At 33.7% G+C, this 15,030-nt stretch overlaps 1 protein-coding gene across 19 annotated transcripts in view; it reads left to right on the forward strand.

The window, feature by feature from the left end:
- LOC120426310 (RIMS-binding protein 2) overlaps positions 1-15,030 on the forward strand; it is a 214,501-nt gene that overhangs the window by 187,271 nt on the left and 12,200 nt on the right. For 17 of the 19 annotated variants that reach the window (XM_052710801.1, XM_052710806.1, XM_052710805.1 and 14 more), the window contains one exon: positions 3,688-3,755. The exons of the other annotated variants lie outside the window; for them this stretch is intronic. In XM_052710801.1, the coding sequence (XP_052566761.1) occupies positions 3,688-3,755 (68 nt within the window). The remainder of the gene's footprint in view (positions 1-3,687; positions 3,756-15,030) is intronic. 19 annotated transcript variants of the gene reach the window in all.

Here is a 15,030-nt window from a genome sequence, read left to right on the forward strand (position 1 = left end):
GTGGGTGTAGGGTGGCGGCAGTAGTAGTGTTGTGCTGGAGCAATAGTTTCAACAACAAAATATAAAACAAATCGTTTTCTGCTTGCTTCTCGTTGAACTCTCTGTCTCACACAATGTCTCTCACACTTTCTCTCTGTGCAGCACCCAGAAGTTCACGACACACTGTCACACACGAAACACCAACACGAGCACACGATTTTATTAGTTCTGGCAAAGCTAGAAAAAAACCTTATTTATGAGGGAAATTTTATAGATTCAACAAATGAACGAAGCATTTCTGTTTCGAATATGAACAGGTTGTTTTTGACACAAGGCTTTTTGTGTATTTTTCATCGCAAAAACCAAATATTTAAATAATCAGTTTAGGCTGGTACAAATATTTATAAAAGTTTTTGTCACCCCCCCCTTCAAAATTGTCCCGAAAAATCAGGGGGCAAAAAAAATATTTTTACAATAAACTTCAAAATTTCAATGAAAATTCAAGTGCAACCAACTGAAATCAAATTAAAATACATTTTCCTGCGTTTAAAATCATTTTTAGCATGTTTGGGTTTATTAAAAATTCTTAAGATTTTTTGAAAATTTTCGATGCAAAATCTTTTTTTTCGATATTTTTTTTTGTTTTTGTCAGATCTTAGATTTTTTGAAAACTAATGATTGCAAAACAACTGAACTAGTGTAAAATGCATTTTAAAACACTTTTTTCATTTAAATGTGAAGACTATGGCTTGTTATTTAAATTTTTATATTTTTTTTATTTTTTTGCCCCCCCCCTTGGCCTCGGCCAGGGCCGAGGGACAAAAACTTTTTTAAATATTTGCATCGGCCTTATTTGCATCTAAAAACAACAAAAAAATTACATGAAAATCAAATGAAAATATTGAAAACCTTTATCTTGAAAACGGATTTTCTGAGCGATTTGATATCTTGGGCAAAGTTGTAAGTTTTTAGTAGGACAACGTAGAAAAAATATTTACAATCTTGAAAACGTTTTTAATTTATAAAAAAAATAGTAAAAACTTTTTTTTTTTGTTATTCTGCAGTTTTTCTAAATATTTGTTCACTGAATCAAAAATACACGCCACTTCTATGAGATTTTTCAATTTTTACGTTTAAAAGTTGATTTTTAAGATGATGTCACGATTTTTTTTTTTCGTTCAAAATTTTTGAGGAAATATTCCAAGAAGTTTCAAAAAGACTCACGAAAAATGCAGGATGGTACCTCTCACCTAAAAAAATACAAAATTCATTTACTAAAACTGTTTTTTTTTTTTGCAAAGTGGTCTAAACGTCAAAATTTTCAAAATCCGATAGTGGGAATTGATTCTCCAGACTATTTTACAAAAAAAGTCTTTATATTGAGCTTTTTCCTATGTCCAATCGTTGTTAAGATATGTACAGCGGTTTTAAAAATAAAAATGTTGAAAAAATAGTTTTTTGGGTGGTTTTTGCCAATTTCTAAACGACAGACTTGATTTTTCAGCCCGAAAATATTTTTACCGAAAAGCTCGTCCAATTTTTCATAAGGTAGGGGTGATTTTAACACCTTTTATTTTTGCGTTGATGATAAATTCCAGATTCCTTGGAAATTTAAATTGAAATTTAAAAAAAAAAATAACCAAGATTTGTTGCGAAAAACATTTTGCTCTGCATACGCTAGATATTCATAAGTTATACAAAATATTTTTGAACCATTCCTAACGTGCTATTTTTTTATAAATGCAGAAAAAATAATTTTAAATTGCTTTCATTTGACTGCATCTTTATTATCATAAAACATTTTATGTTTTATGAAAAGGGTGACATAAACTTTGAAAATTATAAGCAACAACCTAAGTGATTTTTTTATACTTTCTGTATCATTAAAATAAAAATTAATGTGACTAAGCTCCAGCTAAATAATTGTCTTCAGAAAAAAGTTCAGAAAAAAGTTCAGAAAATACTGATAAATGTTTAAATTTTGATTGAATTTCATACCCAAAACAATGTTTCTTGTCTATTTTCTTGCATTATTAAAAAATATTAAAAAAATACATAACATTAATTTGAAAGGTAATTATGATTCAATGAATTTGCACATAAAATCAAAATAACTACATTTTTTAAAACCTGAATCTTCATTGACAAACAAGATAAAAAAAGTTCAATTGCTCAATTCAACAACCCTTCAACATTTTTTTTGTTTGAAATTGGGATACAATAATTGCATCAAATTGCATTTATTTATTTTTTTTAAAAAGCATCCAAACAAATTGTTATTGAAATTTTCTCATCTTATACTTGTCTTGAAAAGTGTAAGGTAAATAACGTAAAATCACGTCCAATCAATGTCCAAATAAAAGTTAATTAACAAAATCCTCGTCAAGTTCAAATAAATTTCAAAACAATCTTAATACCCTTACAATCACATCAATTCAACAACACCCCATGTACAAAATAAATACTTTATTTTCTTTTTTTGTACATAAATACTCTAAACAACATTATACTATAATACTACCCTCCTCCTTTTTTGCATGCTTTTGCATTTCTACTCTTCCGCAAACACTCCAACACGCACAAAAACTGAAGCAGCAAGCAGAATTCCGTTCATTGTTGTGTTCCATAATACTCGCGCAGTGTAACAGCACTCACAACTGATGTACTAAATAATTTGAAAAAAAAACGCTTTTTTAAGATTTAACGTCTGGCGTCAGTTTTGGGTGCAACACCATCCGCTCATACAATTTCAGCTCATTTTCGATTATTTCTTCTTTACAAAAAAAAAAGTTCTCTTTCAACAACACAGTGCATTCTCATTACTATTGAAACTGAACATTTCCCACAGCATTAATGAATACATATTATAAACGTAGAACAGAAGGCAAAAGTTTGATTTCAATCTTGCGTTTCTAAGAATTTGCGTTACGGTTTATATTTTGCATACCTTTTTTACTCTTCTACACACAGTTTGTCTTTTATAGTTTTCGAAATCTTTTGAAAAAAAACATATATTTTCTTGCTTTCGATTTTTCTCCTTTGGTTTGCTTTTCGAATTTTAAAAAGTTTTAGAGTTAGCGAGATATGATATTAAGTTGAGTGCATCATTAGAAAGTCGATTATGATTTCTTTTCCATATATTTTGGAAAAACGTATACGATAATGGTTAAGCCGAAAGCTTTAAATGTTCAGTGTGCGCACCACTTGAGAAAGATATCTTTACATTTCTATCCTACGTGTACTTTTATGAGTTCATTTCGAGTTTCAGTTGCTCCAGATTTTGGTTTCTTTTTTCATGTAAAATTTCACATTTCCAACTTTTATAACCTAACTTCAGTTCCAAAGTAAACCTATAATATGATATAAGAAAAAAAATCCGTTTGAATGGTGCGACGGCAAGTCGAGAGTTGGTCTGAGCTGAAAGTTGATACACACTCCGAACAGCACCACCTAGCGGATCGTTTTGGAACTAGCCACCGTCCCGTCCCTAGATCTGTGCCAATATCCGGCAAACCCATCCACCCCCCCTTCAAAATTTGTATGTGTGTGTGTGTTGTGTAAGTGTCATCCCAATGTACGTTTAACGTATATGTGTGTGTGTGTATCGACGTTTCGGCCACCAGTCGAGACTTGCCCGACCACCAGTTCAAGCGTCCAAGTTCTGCTCTGCTGTGGTAAATGTCAAGTCTTCATGTTGTTTGTTGCTAGATGCTCGCCCTTCTTCCCCTACACTGTTAGACAACACGGGCCACCCTGCCCCCGATCACCATACGCAGGTAACTACCGAAGAAAAAAACATCGCAAAGATACATAAATTTTGAATTTCAACAATAAGCTACAAAAAAAAGAGAACAATAATGAAACAAACTATTTGTGCCAATGTGCAAAGCAAAAAAACAAACAGTTGATTGAAATTCATGATTTAGAACGATGATTCGTTGAAAAAATATTCAATTTATACACACCCACCTGCCCACTGTTTTTTGAAAAGTAAGAAAAGTTTGGTTTCGAATTTTTTATATGAGCTATTTTCAAATCAATAGTACGTTTCTATAATAATGCGTTCAACCACCCCACCCCTTTTTCGAAGGCAGTTAGTTCAGTTTTTGTTCCATTTTGTCCTAGTTGTTTGGAAGCAATAGTTTATTCGTTAACGTTTGTTTCACACACACACACACACTCCATCATTTGTTTAAAACGACGACCGTCCTTGGACGCTAACGTGTAACTTCCACGACGAATAACGATTTAGTTTTTTAGGGTGACCTAGGAGTAAACCAAACAATCCACATCCCACAAAATAAAAATCAATTCCTAGTATCAAAAACTGTTGAACGTTGAAAAATCGTACCTCTGTTTTAGTTTCGAAACTTTATTTAGTCACTTTAGTTTTCGTCTTTCCGTTCGAAACCTTCAGTTTGTTTGTTGTCTTAGACTCAATATTTCTCTTTCTTCTTTAAATAAAAATAAAACATTTTCACTTTAGATCTTCATCTTAACTGTTGCTAGAAAACAAAAAAAAATAACAAAAAACCTCTTTTGCGTTACGAATGATTCTCCCGTTCTTTCATTTATGTTGCAAACCGTAGAACTTCTTTAAAACCGTCGCAAAAAAAAACACTCTAAAATTTAGTTCCAGCAAACACTTTAGAATCAAACTGTCTCGGTGTCTCGGATGAAAAGCTATCGTTTTCTTTTCTTTCTTTGGCTGTATCATTTAAACTCATTGTTGTGTTGTGCAAGGTGAGCATTTCTAATTGCCCGAAACGGACCAGTCGGCAGCAACAACCCACGAAACAGTCGAGCCTCTTACTCTATTTGAGTCTTTTCGCTGTTCTTTTTTTGTGTTTTTAGTAGATATTCCTAAAAGATTCGTTTTTTAAGGTTAATCAATGGCAGTAATAAACGCAAACGATGTTACATCACTTTTTACATATCTAACTCAGCAGCTGGTTTTGATTGTGGTAAATTACTTAAAGATTTGTTGCTATAATTAGCATTTTATGAAGAACTGCATCTAAAAACTTTTAAAAAGGGGTCTGCCAAAATAAATAATTATTTTCACAATTTTGAAGGAAATGTAAGGTTATAAATCTAATTTTTATATTACATGGCCTTGATATTTGATATAGAGTTACAAAGTTTCTTCCAAACTTGCAATATGAGCATAAATTTAAATTTAAATTTCAATATCAATTCTGATCATTTCAGTTCTAAGTTTCACTTTCCATTGATTCATTGATTAACTAATGAAGTTCCTTTTCTTTTATTCTATAGAAAGTTCATTCGGTCATTGAAAAAAATGTTAGCACGGTAATCATTTATTACTTTTATTTTAAATTCAACATTTTAAAAATAGGGATCCTAAATTTAAAGAAACGTACCAGTTTGATTTATAGTTGTTTGAATATAGTTGTACCCGAAATTTTTTGAACCAGTGAGTCCAAAATCAGTTTCTGAACAAAAAATTTTCGTTTGCAAATAAGAATAGATAACTGTATAGAAGAACCGATGACAAAAAAATTCTTCTTTTGTCACAGGGAAGGTACCCACAAAATTTCAAGCAAATAAAAAAATCTAAAAAATAAAATCAAAAAAAATCCTGTTTTCGAAATTTATTTTATTAATTTCTCAACGGAATTCGGTGCACCAATATTGTGTACACCTTCCTAGATTGATTTATCGTTATACTGCCGGAGCTTGAATATTACTTATAATTCATACTCTGATTGTTTTGTTAGTTGTGTTTTATTGATACAAATTGATTGTGAAAACAGCCAAATAGCAAATAGCAATTAATCTCGACCTCCAGATAACACAACTCGACATTTTTGAAGTTGATGTCAGTAAACGATTCATTTTCGTCAAGGTATGATACAATTGGGCTACCTGAACATGATCCAAATGACAGAATTGATTTTTTGTGATTTTCCAGAGAAAAAATAAAATTCAAAATTTCGGGTATAAATCCAATAGAATCAACTTAAGGAACCATGCGTAACCCATTATTTTTGCAATGAACACAGATACACGTGGGTGCGCATGGTTACTAAAGATAAATTCTTAGCATTTATACCCGAAAATTTCAATTTTATTTATTGGAAAGAAATTCACGTAAAGTACAATTCTATCGATCGGAGCGTGTTAAGGATGCCCAAATCTATCATACCTTAACAAAACTGAAGCGCACAATGATTATCTTTTGTTTACCCGTTAAACTTTGCACAAAGCGGACCACAGTGTTAAAATTTACTGTGAATGGACTGTTTAGAACAGTCACAGTGCTTTAAATATGTTCAAAATCTCAACGAACGGCTTGATTCATGGAAGTCCCCCAAATATGATTTCTTAACTTCTTCATCTCCCCCAAAAATGCATGAATTTTGATTGTGTGTTGCTGCTAGTTAGTTCATTTTTGTTGTTTCTTACTATATCTTGACAGACAGATGTGGCGGTTAAAAATCACTTGAAATGATATCACAGCTTGACAAAAAAAAGCCCTGACCACAGTTGGTTCAATTGCACCTTGTGTTATCAAAGCTATAAATATTCCCGCAATAAGTTTTGTCGAGCTGTACAGTTACAGTGATTTATGCATTTTCCAATAGATGTCAGACTGTCGGATCATTTCAAAGTTTTATTGATTGATGTTCGTTCTAATATTTATGTAGCAAAAATGGATACACATAAACAGGTCAAAATTATTTGTGCTGTTTACCTCTATGATTCTACGACAAAAGTTTTTTTCCACTTTTTAAACCTACCGTGATAAAAAATTATTTTAAGTAATTTACCCCAATCATAGTAACACCAATGCTTTTAAATTGCTAACTAGACGACTATACACTGTGTTTAAAGTGTATTTTTTCTCATGTCAAACAAAACTCAGCTCATGATTTTGCATTTTGTAACATAGCTGTAAGTGGGTTTAGTTTTTTTTGTATATTTACTATTATAAGTATATGAATGAAGACTGCAAATAGTAGGTTGGACTGAGCCTTTAATCGACAAATAATATTTATAGTTTTGCTCAAGAAAGAATATTTACTAATAGATAACACCGTGCAACTAAGAGGGACAAGAGTTTTCACTTCAAGACAAGTCATGTAGAAGCATGAGGTTTTGGCTTCTAAAAATCTCATCCTTTGATGTTTTTTTTAATTTAAAAATTATTAAATCAATTCAGAACATTTTGTTGTGCTCATCGGCCTAAAAACAACTTAACCCATTTTAATTTTGTATGGAAAATCCCACTTTTTGTATTATTTTTTCTCGTGTTTTATTTCTGTTTTTTTCCCCCATACAAACTTCACCTCCGAGTATCAATGGGTAAATGTTGACCGATTTTGCTCATATTTGACCCAGAGTCTAAAAATAGCTCAAGAAACAATATTCAGCTTGTGGAGCAGTAGTTTTTAGAAAAAGTCCCATATACTGGGCACCCTATTCTCCCAAACGAATTCTCACATAAAATTAAAATGCCATCTCAAATTTTGGGAAGTTGTGTTTTGGCCTAAAGGTCACCGAAAAATCTTGTTCTGAAAAACCAACCAACCAATTGGTTAAGTCCTCACATTGCGCAACGCGATTAAATTTTCCATAGAAATTTGTATGAGAAAAACCATTTTTTTAATTTTGATATTTAAAAAATCCACGTTTTACACGATATCAAAACCGGATTCATATTAGGATGCTCTGGAAGGTGCTCTATAACTTTTCCCAAGAGAGTTTGGTGCTAACTTGCTCCTGAAAGAAGATACAGCGTCCTCAAAACTCGGCTAAAACGTGATTTTCGAGCAAAAAACACGTTTTAGACCAGTTTTGAACACGCTGTATCATTTTATAGGAGCAAGTTAGCACCATACACTCTTCGGGAAAATTGTAGAGCACATTCCAGAGCAACCGAATATAGCGTGAAACGAGGATTTTTAAAATATCAAAATCCAACAAAATGGTTTCCCCATACAAATTTATATGGAAAATTGAATAGCTTTGCGCAAAGTGGGGACTTGATCAATCGTTCTCAAACTTTGGGGAGTTGTTTAGGACCCCAAAAGGAACTGGAAAGTTGCTGTGCTCACAACAACTTGAACAACTTTATTTTGTTCCATACAACCATATTACACCCTACTGTACCATATCCATTAGTGTGGGTACGGATTATGAAAAGTTCTCAGATCAAGTTCTGGTGTGGTTCCCCTTGTAGGGCATACCCATAGGGACTCTCACGCCAAATTTCAGCTCATTTGGTTGAAAACTGGATTGTCTCAAGCGAGTTCAAGTTTACATGGGATTTACTATGGGAAATTTTGAATTTTCGTTCATTCGCTCCTACAGGCCTGGGAAAACATGTAGAAACTTCTAGGATAGCCAGAAATGAGCGGAATCGTCTTGAAAACAACTTTCCCTAAGAGACCAGGTCGATTCGTTCAACCCCCATTGAGCTCAACGGCAATACATCCGGGGTTTTCGGAACCAACGGTTTTCCCCAGAAAAGCATCACATTTTCCTTAGCATGCTATGAATGCTTGATGAATACCGCGACGCCACATGTCAAACAGCTACCACGTGGACTAGCATCGCCTATAAAAAATACTTTTTATTACTTTTTGAACTATAGAATCACCTGATACTATTTAGCTGTATTCTAAACCTCCAAATAAGAAAAAAACTGTTATGGTGCAAATTTTACAATCACGTGGTAGCTGTTTGACACGTGGCGTCGCGGTGTTCATCAAGCATTCATAGCATGCTAAGGAAAATTTGATGCTTTTCTGGGGAAAACCGTTGGTTCCGAAAACCCCGGCTGTATTGCCGTTGAGCTCGATGAGGGTTGAACGAATCGACCTGGTCTCTTAGGGAAAATTGTTCTCCAGACGATTCCGCTCATTTCTGGCTATCCTAGAAGTTTCTACATGTTTTTCCCAGGCCTGTAGGAGCGAATGAACGAAAATTCAAAATTTCCCATAGTAAATCCCATGTAAACTTGAACTCGCTTGAGACAATCCAGTTTTCAACCAAATGAGCTGAAATTTGGTGTGAGAGTCCCTATGGGTATGCCCTACAAGGGGAACCACACCAGAACTTGATCTGAGAACTTTTCAAAGTCCGTAACAAACTATTATCCATATCTGCCACCACTGTTCAATGAATTTGTTATAGTAGAATGAACTCAATTTTTTGTTGGTATGCGTACAAGAAGTTTATATCCCCTCATTTAATGTTGCTAAAGTTTCCCTCGTCCTTCTGTTGGGGATGCACACCAATGTCTGTACAATGCCAAAAATATGTGATGCTGGAGACCTTAACCTCCATGCTTCCACATGATTTGTCTTGATGCGCAAATTGGTGTTTCACGGTGTGATTGTAGAGGTTAGCCTACTTAAAATTATTATAAAAAAGGAATTAAAGTTTATTAAATGGTTAAGTATAAATGTCGCACGGTTACTATTTGCACTCTTTGAATATAATTTTCAACCTTTCACAAAAATTTGTGTTATTTCTATTGATTTATGTTTTATTTTCATTCTTTTGTTAGTTAAAACTCACCTGCCCTCACGAAATATTACGTTTAATAATGCATATGATTTTTCAACGATTTTCTCCTAGAGCTGGTTAGTTTTCAGTAAGATTCGGCCCCACCAAATTCTACCGATATTTCAACATAAAAAAAAACAAACACCACAACTGCATACACAATTCGACCGGATAACTGTGTAGCGAGATAGAAAGAGAACGAGACATATATGTTTTGGTTGATGATTTTTGTTTTTCACGCGATTCGGTTTGATTTTTGAAACGGATTTTGGTTCGAATTCGAACGAACGACTCGAAGCTCACACTTGCGCTCAAATAGTTGGCAAACACAGCATCAAATCAGAACAAAAATATAATTAAAGAAAACTAGTTCGAATATTGGACGCCTCAAAACACCTACATTGGCTCTTACGGGCAGGGATGTCTGGTCTTAGTGAATCTTTCGTAGAAACTGTATCTCTCTCTTCCACCCTTCAGTCTCTTGTTGAAATCCATTCAACCCACTAGTTGGCATCACAGTATGACACTAATACGCTGGTTTCGACCCTCCTCTCCGACTCCCCTTCTATTGCGCATAACTGCTGTGTGTGTGTTTGTATAATTGGTACCGGTACTTCTTCTGTCACTGTATCTCAATGTGTACAAAGTAATCCTGTAGATATTTTCATTTCTCAAAGAAAAGAAAAACAAATGACAAACTATCCCTTGGAAAACTTGTAGCTTCGTTACCTGTACCAAGCAGAAAACGAGCAACTTTACTTACTTTTCCTTCGTATAATGACTGTTTTGTTTGTGTGTGTACTCGATCTGGGTCGTCCCTTAATAAAAAACTTGTTTTTCCTGTACCATCTCTGTATGTCTCTGTCTCTTTCTATGTCAATGTAACCAATGTAACTACCCTAGCGTAAAAATGTGTGTCGATGTAAATTTTGTACAAAAATCAAGACCTTCGTGTAAATGTAGTAGCTCTAGCGTGGAATCCCTGTGGGGATCGTTTTGTGTTCCAGCCTCGTAAAGAGCAAATCCAGCAAATCTCACCGTTTTCGTCAGATTTGTCCGAACGACAGTTGGCAGAAGGTGATTTAGCTCAGTTGTGTGGTACGCTAACTTATTGGGAATTGCAATACTCTATCCCAATTTTGTGGGTCCATAGAAAAAAGACGGCACACTTGGCTTCAAGTTGCTAATCACTCATGTCCCATCCAAAAAAAATCCAGTTAGCATACATCGAAATACACCAACACCCCAACATTAGGTTGCATCAGGACAGCGAACTAAGTACAGCACAGTTATCTTTAAAGCAAAATACCATACTCAATCCCATTTAATCGCTACTATCTTGCGTCAATCCCTGATATAGTTACACTTTCTACGCTAGTGCTCGGCTCAGTTACAGTAAATACGAAATTTCGGCTTTCCTATCTTATGTACTAACTACTAACTATTCGCTGCTGCTCTCCAACCAAGTATTCAGTAATCTCTCTTGTATGGGAATGTTGTCTCTGTGTACTATACATAATACATCTATCCTTCTCTCAATTTGTACCTGTACTTGTATTTGGGTGAGGCGCCACCTACCGAGCCTTGCGGATAGCATGTAACTGTGACAGTGACGGCAATGATCTCATCTATTAGCCTGATATTTGGTTGTTTGTTTGAGTTCCCTAGTGCCACATACTTTTACTTAACCCTTTTTGTTCAAAGTTTTCCTCTCGTAGAATAGGACGTTATTCCTTGGTTTATGTTACTCTATTCGTTAAAGCAATCAAGCGTAGTAGCGAAATCGACCAGTAAATAGCTCTATTTGCAAAGTAATCCCCCCTCGAGTCCGATATGCTTTTCTAACATCTCCTGCTAGAGAAAATGTAAAGTGACTGAAGATGTGTTAGTTTCATTCACACATATTGTTTACGTTTAGTTTTTAGATTTAGTATTTTCTTCGCTTTCAGTATTGTGCGAAAGGGTACCAGAAATTCAATGTTAAAATTGTAAATAATAGGTTGGGTTAAAAGATCTGATGGATTTTTTTTTATTTCCGGTTATATCTAAAACAAACGACAAATGATACAATACTAGTTGAGCAATTCTCTCAGATTTCGGTCATTCGTTTTTTTTTTGTATTTTTTTATCCGGCTGAAACTTTGATGGTGATTTCGGTATGCCCAAAGAAGCCATTTTGCATCGTTAGTTTGTCCAAATAATTTTCCATACAAATTTGGCAGCTGTCTATACAAAAATGATGTATGAAAAATCAAAAATCTGTATCTTTTGAAGGAATTTTTTGATCGATTTGGTGTCTTCGGCAAAGTTGTAGGTATGGATAAGGACTGCGCTGAAAAAAAATGATACACGGTAAAAAAAATGGTGATTTTTAATTTAACTTTTTGTCACTAAAACTTGATTTGCAAAAAAAAATAATTTGGCATTTGATGTCTCCTAAAACATATAAAAAAATAAATAAAAATAGTGTTTTTTGCAAATCAAGTTTAAGTGACAAAAAGTTAAATTAAAAGCCACCATTTTTTTTACCGTGTATCATTTTTTTTCAGTGTAGTCCTTATCCATACCTACAACTTTGCCGAAGACACCAAATCGATCAAAAAATTCCTTCAAAAGATACAGATTTTTGATTTTTCATACATCATTTTTGTATGGACAGCTGCCAAATTTGTATGGAAAATTATTTGGACAAACTAATGATGCAAAATGGCTTCTTTGGGCATACCGAAATCACCATCAAAGTTTCAGCCGGATAAAAAAATAAAAAAATTAAAAGATAAAGATCGTGGATTGTGGATTACTTTCGAGTGGTTTTGTCTCGAGATTTGGCTTATACGGAGAGTGGATGTGATTTATTGCAGTTTTAAATTAAAGCATTAAAAAAACAAAAAAAGCAATTTTTTTTCGAAGTTTCTGGTACTTTTTCGATAAACTATCAATAATCTTCCACTGTAAAAAATATGCAGTAAAATTTTGAAGCTTTTTTTCATTAGGTATGAAATTTATTTGTAGATATTTTAAATTTGACAAGCAATTGATTAAAGTTTTTGGTAAAATAACCATGGTTCATCTTGAGTTTATCTAGCGCATTATTATTTGGTTATAAAAAAAAAAACATCATTCAAACTTATTTTTAAAGGACAGAGAAAACAGTTCTAACTTTGAACTTGATTCTCGGCTTCAAACACCAAAATTTTAATATTTATGTATACATTTTTATTTTTTTTTAACAATTAAGTCACATGTAAAGTCAACTAAATCAGAAATTTCTCATTGAGATTTATAAATGAAGCCGAGAATAATTGCACAATTTCACAGCCAAAAACGAATAGGATAGTACAGTTGTCCACGAATAGAACAAGACAAACCAACAGTTCAATTTTGCTTTGTCCACACACCTTTCAGTTAACTCCAGCATAGTTTCGTTCCTAGTGCCTCTTTCTTGACTAAACTTTCTTGTCTTACACTCTGGAAGGCTCCCCCTTTTTCTGTATATCTTTCACTCTTTTTACATCTTTTATTTTAGTTAGTTTTTAGTTAGTTTCAACATTTTGACCTAGTTGGGTTCGTTTCGTTCGGTTGTTGGATTGTTTGGTTGTGTCTTTTTGTGACAAGTTATACTTTTTGTTAATTGTTTATGTTATTATACACTAGAGACAGATGCCTCCCTCATTCGTTTACGGTTAACTCCACACTAGATAGGAAGTTTTTTTGTTCGTCCCCCTGCAGTTGAATTTTAAGTTATCTTAATAGACAACAAACTCGACGGGAACGAGTTTGGAGAAGTGCGTGTGACCAATTGATACAAAATGTCATTTATGACATAAATTATTTGTAATGTGTGCGTTTGATCCCTGAGCAATAAGCAATATGAAGCCTAATTAAACCTTTTTGTAAACGTTATCTACATAGAAGTCATAGCATAAAAAACCAATTTACACAAAACAAAGAAGTTTTTTAACTTCACTTTGGCGCAAGTGAAGTAGAAACTTAATTGGTCTAAAATGCCACATTGTTAACCATTATTGTAATGTTAAATAATTTCAAAGCCTTCTTCAGAAACCCCAAAATACCTCCGGTTGTCAGAAACCATCATCCCAGAATCACTAAGGCAGATTCCCAGTCAAATTCAAACGGTTAGTATATTTACAACATGCTTACTGGAAAAATATATTTTTAATAAATTTTCGAAAATCGATTGGAATCAATATATTAAAAGAATTAATAAGGCTGATTATGTCATTAAATGAAAGGGTTTTATCTAAGAGTCATCATATACTATCAATAAAATTTGAAGTTTTTAGCTTCTCCCAAGCGGATTTAATTCGAAAAAAAATTCGGAGCTTTTTTTGTGTAGCCGATTTTTTTCCAGTAAATCAATGCAGCTAGTATGCAATTGCAACTCTCCAAAGCTGAGTTATTTGAGTTTTAGTGAGATCTTTCTCAGACAAAAGTGAGGGAATTGGAACTAACTCAACATAACTTCAATCAATCATCACATTTTAGACAATTGTTAGCCCATAGTTAGCCCATACATCCTTTTTTATCACACTTCTATTATCGACCAATTAGCTCTTTGATCTTAAATTACAGCTTACATAGAGTATGGCTATTTGAGTTTTGACTATTTACGATGAACACATAGGTTCCAAACAAACAAATAATGCATTGAAAACCTTTTCTTCAGCTATAAAAAATGTCATAGCACATTTAAACTTAAAATTCTCCAATTTGCTTCAAGCCCAGGCCATATAAAGGAAAAATGACTTTTCTATGTTGGTCGATCTGAAGAGTTGAATCAATTAATTACACTGAATTTTACGCATTCTATTAACCAGTTATACTAAAACAATGAACTTTTTGAAAATATCCCGACTCTGAAAAAGGTTCATTTTTTAGGAGTTTTTGGAGCCTGCAATGATTCAAGGAAAAACATAATGCAGCAAATGATGGTAATTGACTCCAACAGATGCCCTGATATGACTTTTAACAGTATAGAGCCGTTGGGCACCCTTTAGAGCCATCGACATAGGTTGTAAGTTATTAATTTATTTTGATCGAATCACTCAAGATGATAATCCATATGCACAGTAAAAAAAAACATGGTAAAATTACATCTAAAAAGGGGTACATCTTTTATGTCAGAAAAAAGCTTTAATTTTACCTCTAATAATGTGTAAATTTACATCTGGCAGACGCTAGGAAAAAATATCTGTAATCCTAAAAAAATATCAAACCGGCGATAGTTATATCTAGCTTACTAAGTCCGCACCCCAACCCGCACGGCCAACTCGCCGCTGTGAAAACCGGACGATCAAAGCCAATGTAGCACTATGTGCTCCGTACATTTTATACTGTATTTACTGCATATACGGTACATAGAGGTACATCGGCTTTGATCGTCCAGTTTTCACAGCGGCGAGTTGGCCGTGCGGGTTGGGGCGCGGACTTAGTAAGCTAGATATAACTATCGCCGGTTTGATATTATTTTAGGATTACAGATATTTTTTCCTA

This window comes from Culex pipiens, chromosome 3, assembly GCF_016801865.2.
Source record: "Culex pipiens pallens isolate TS chromosome 3, TS_CPP_V2, whole genome shotgun sequence".
In the NCBI taxonomy this organism is placed as follows: Eukaryota; Metazoa; Arthropoda; class Insecta; order Diptera; family Culicidae; genus Culex; species Culex pipiens.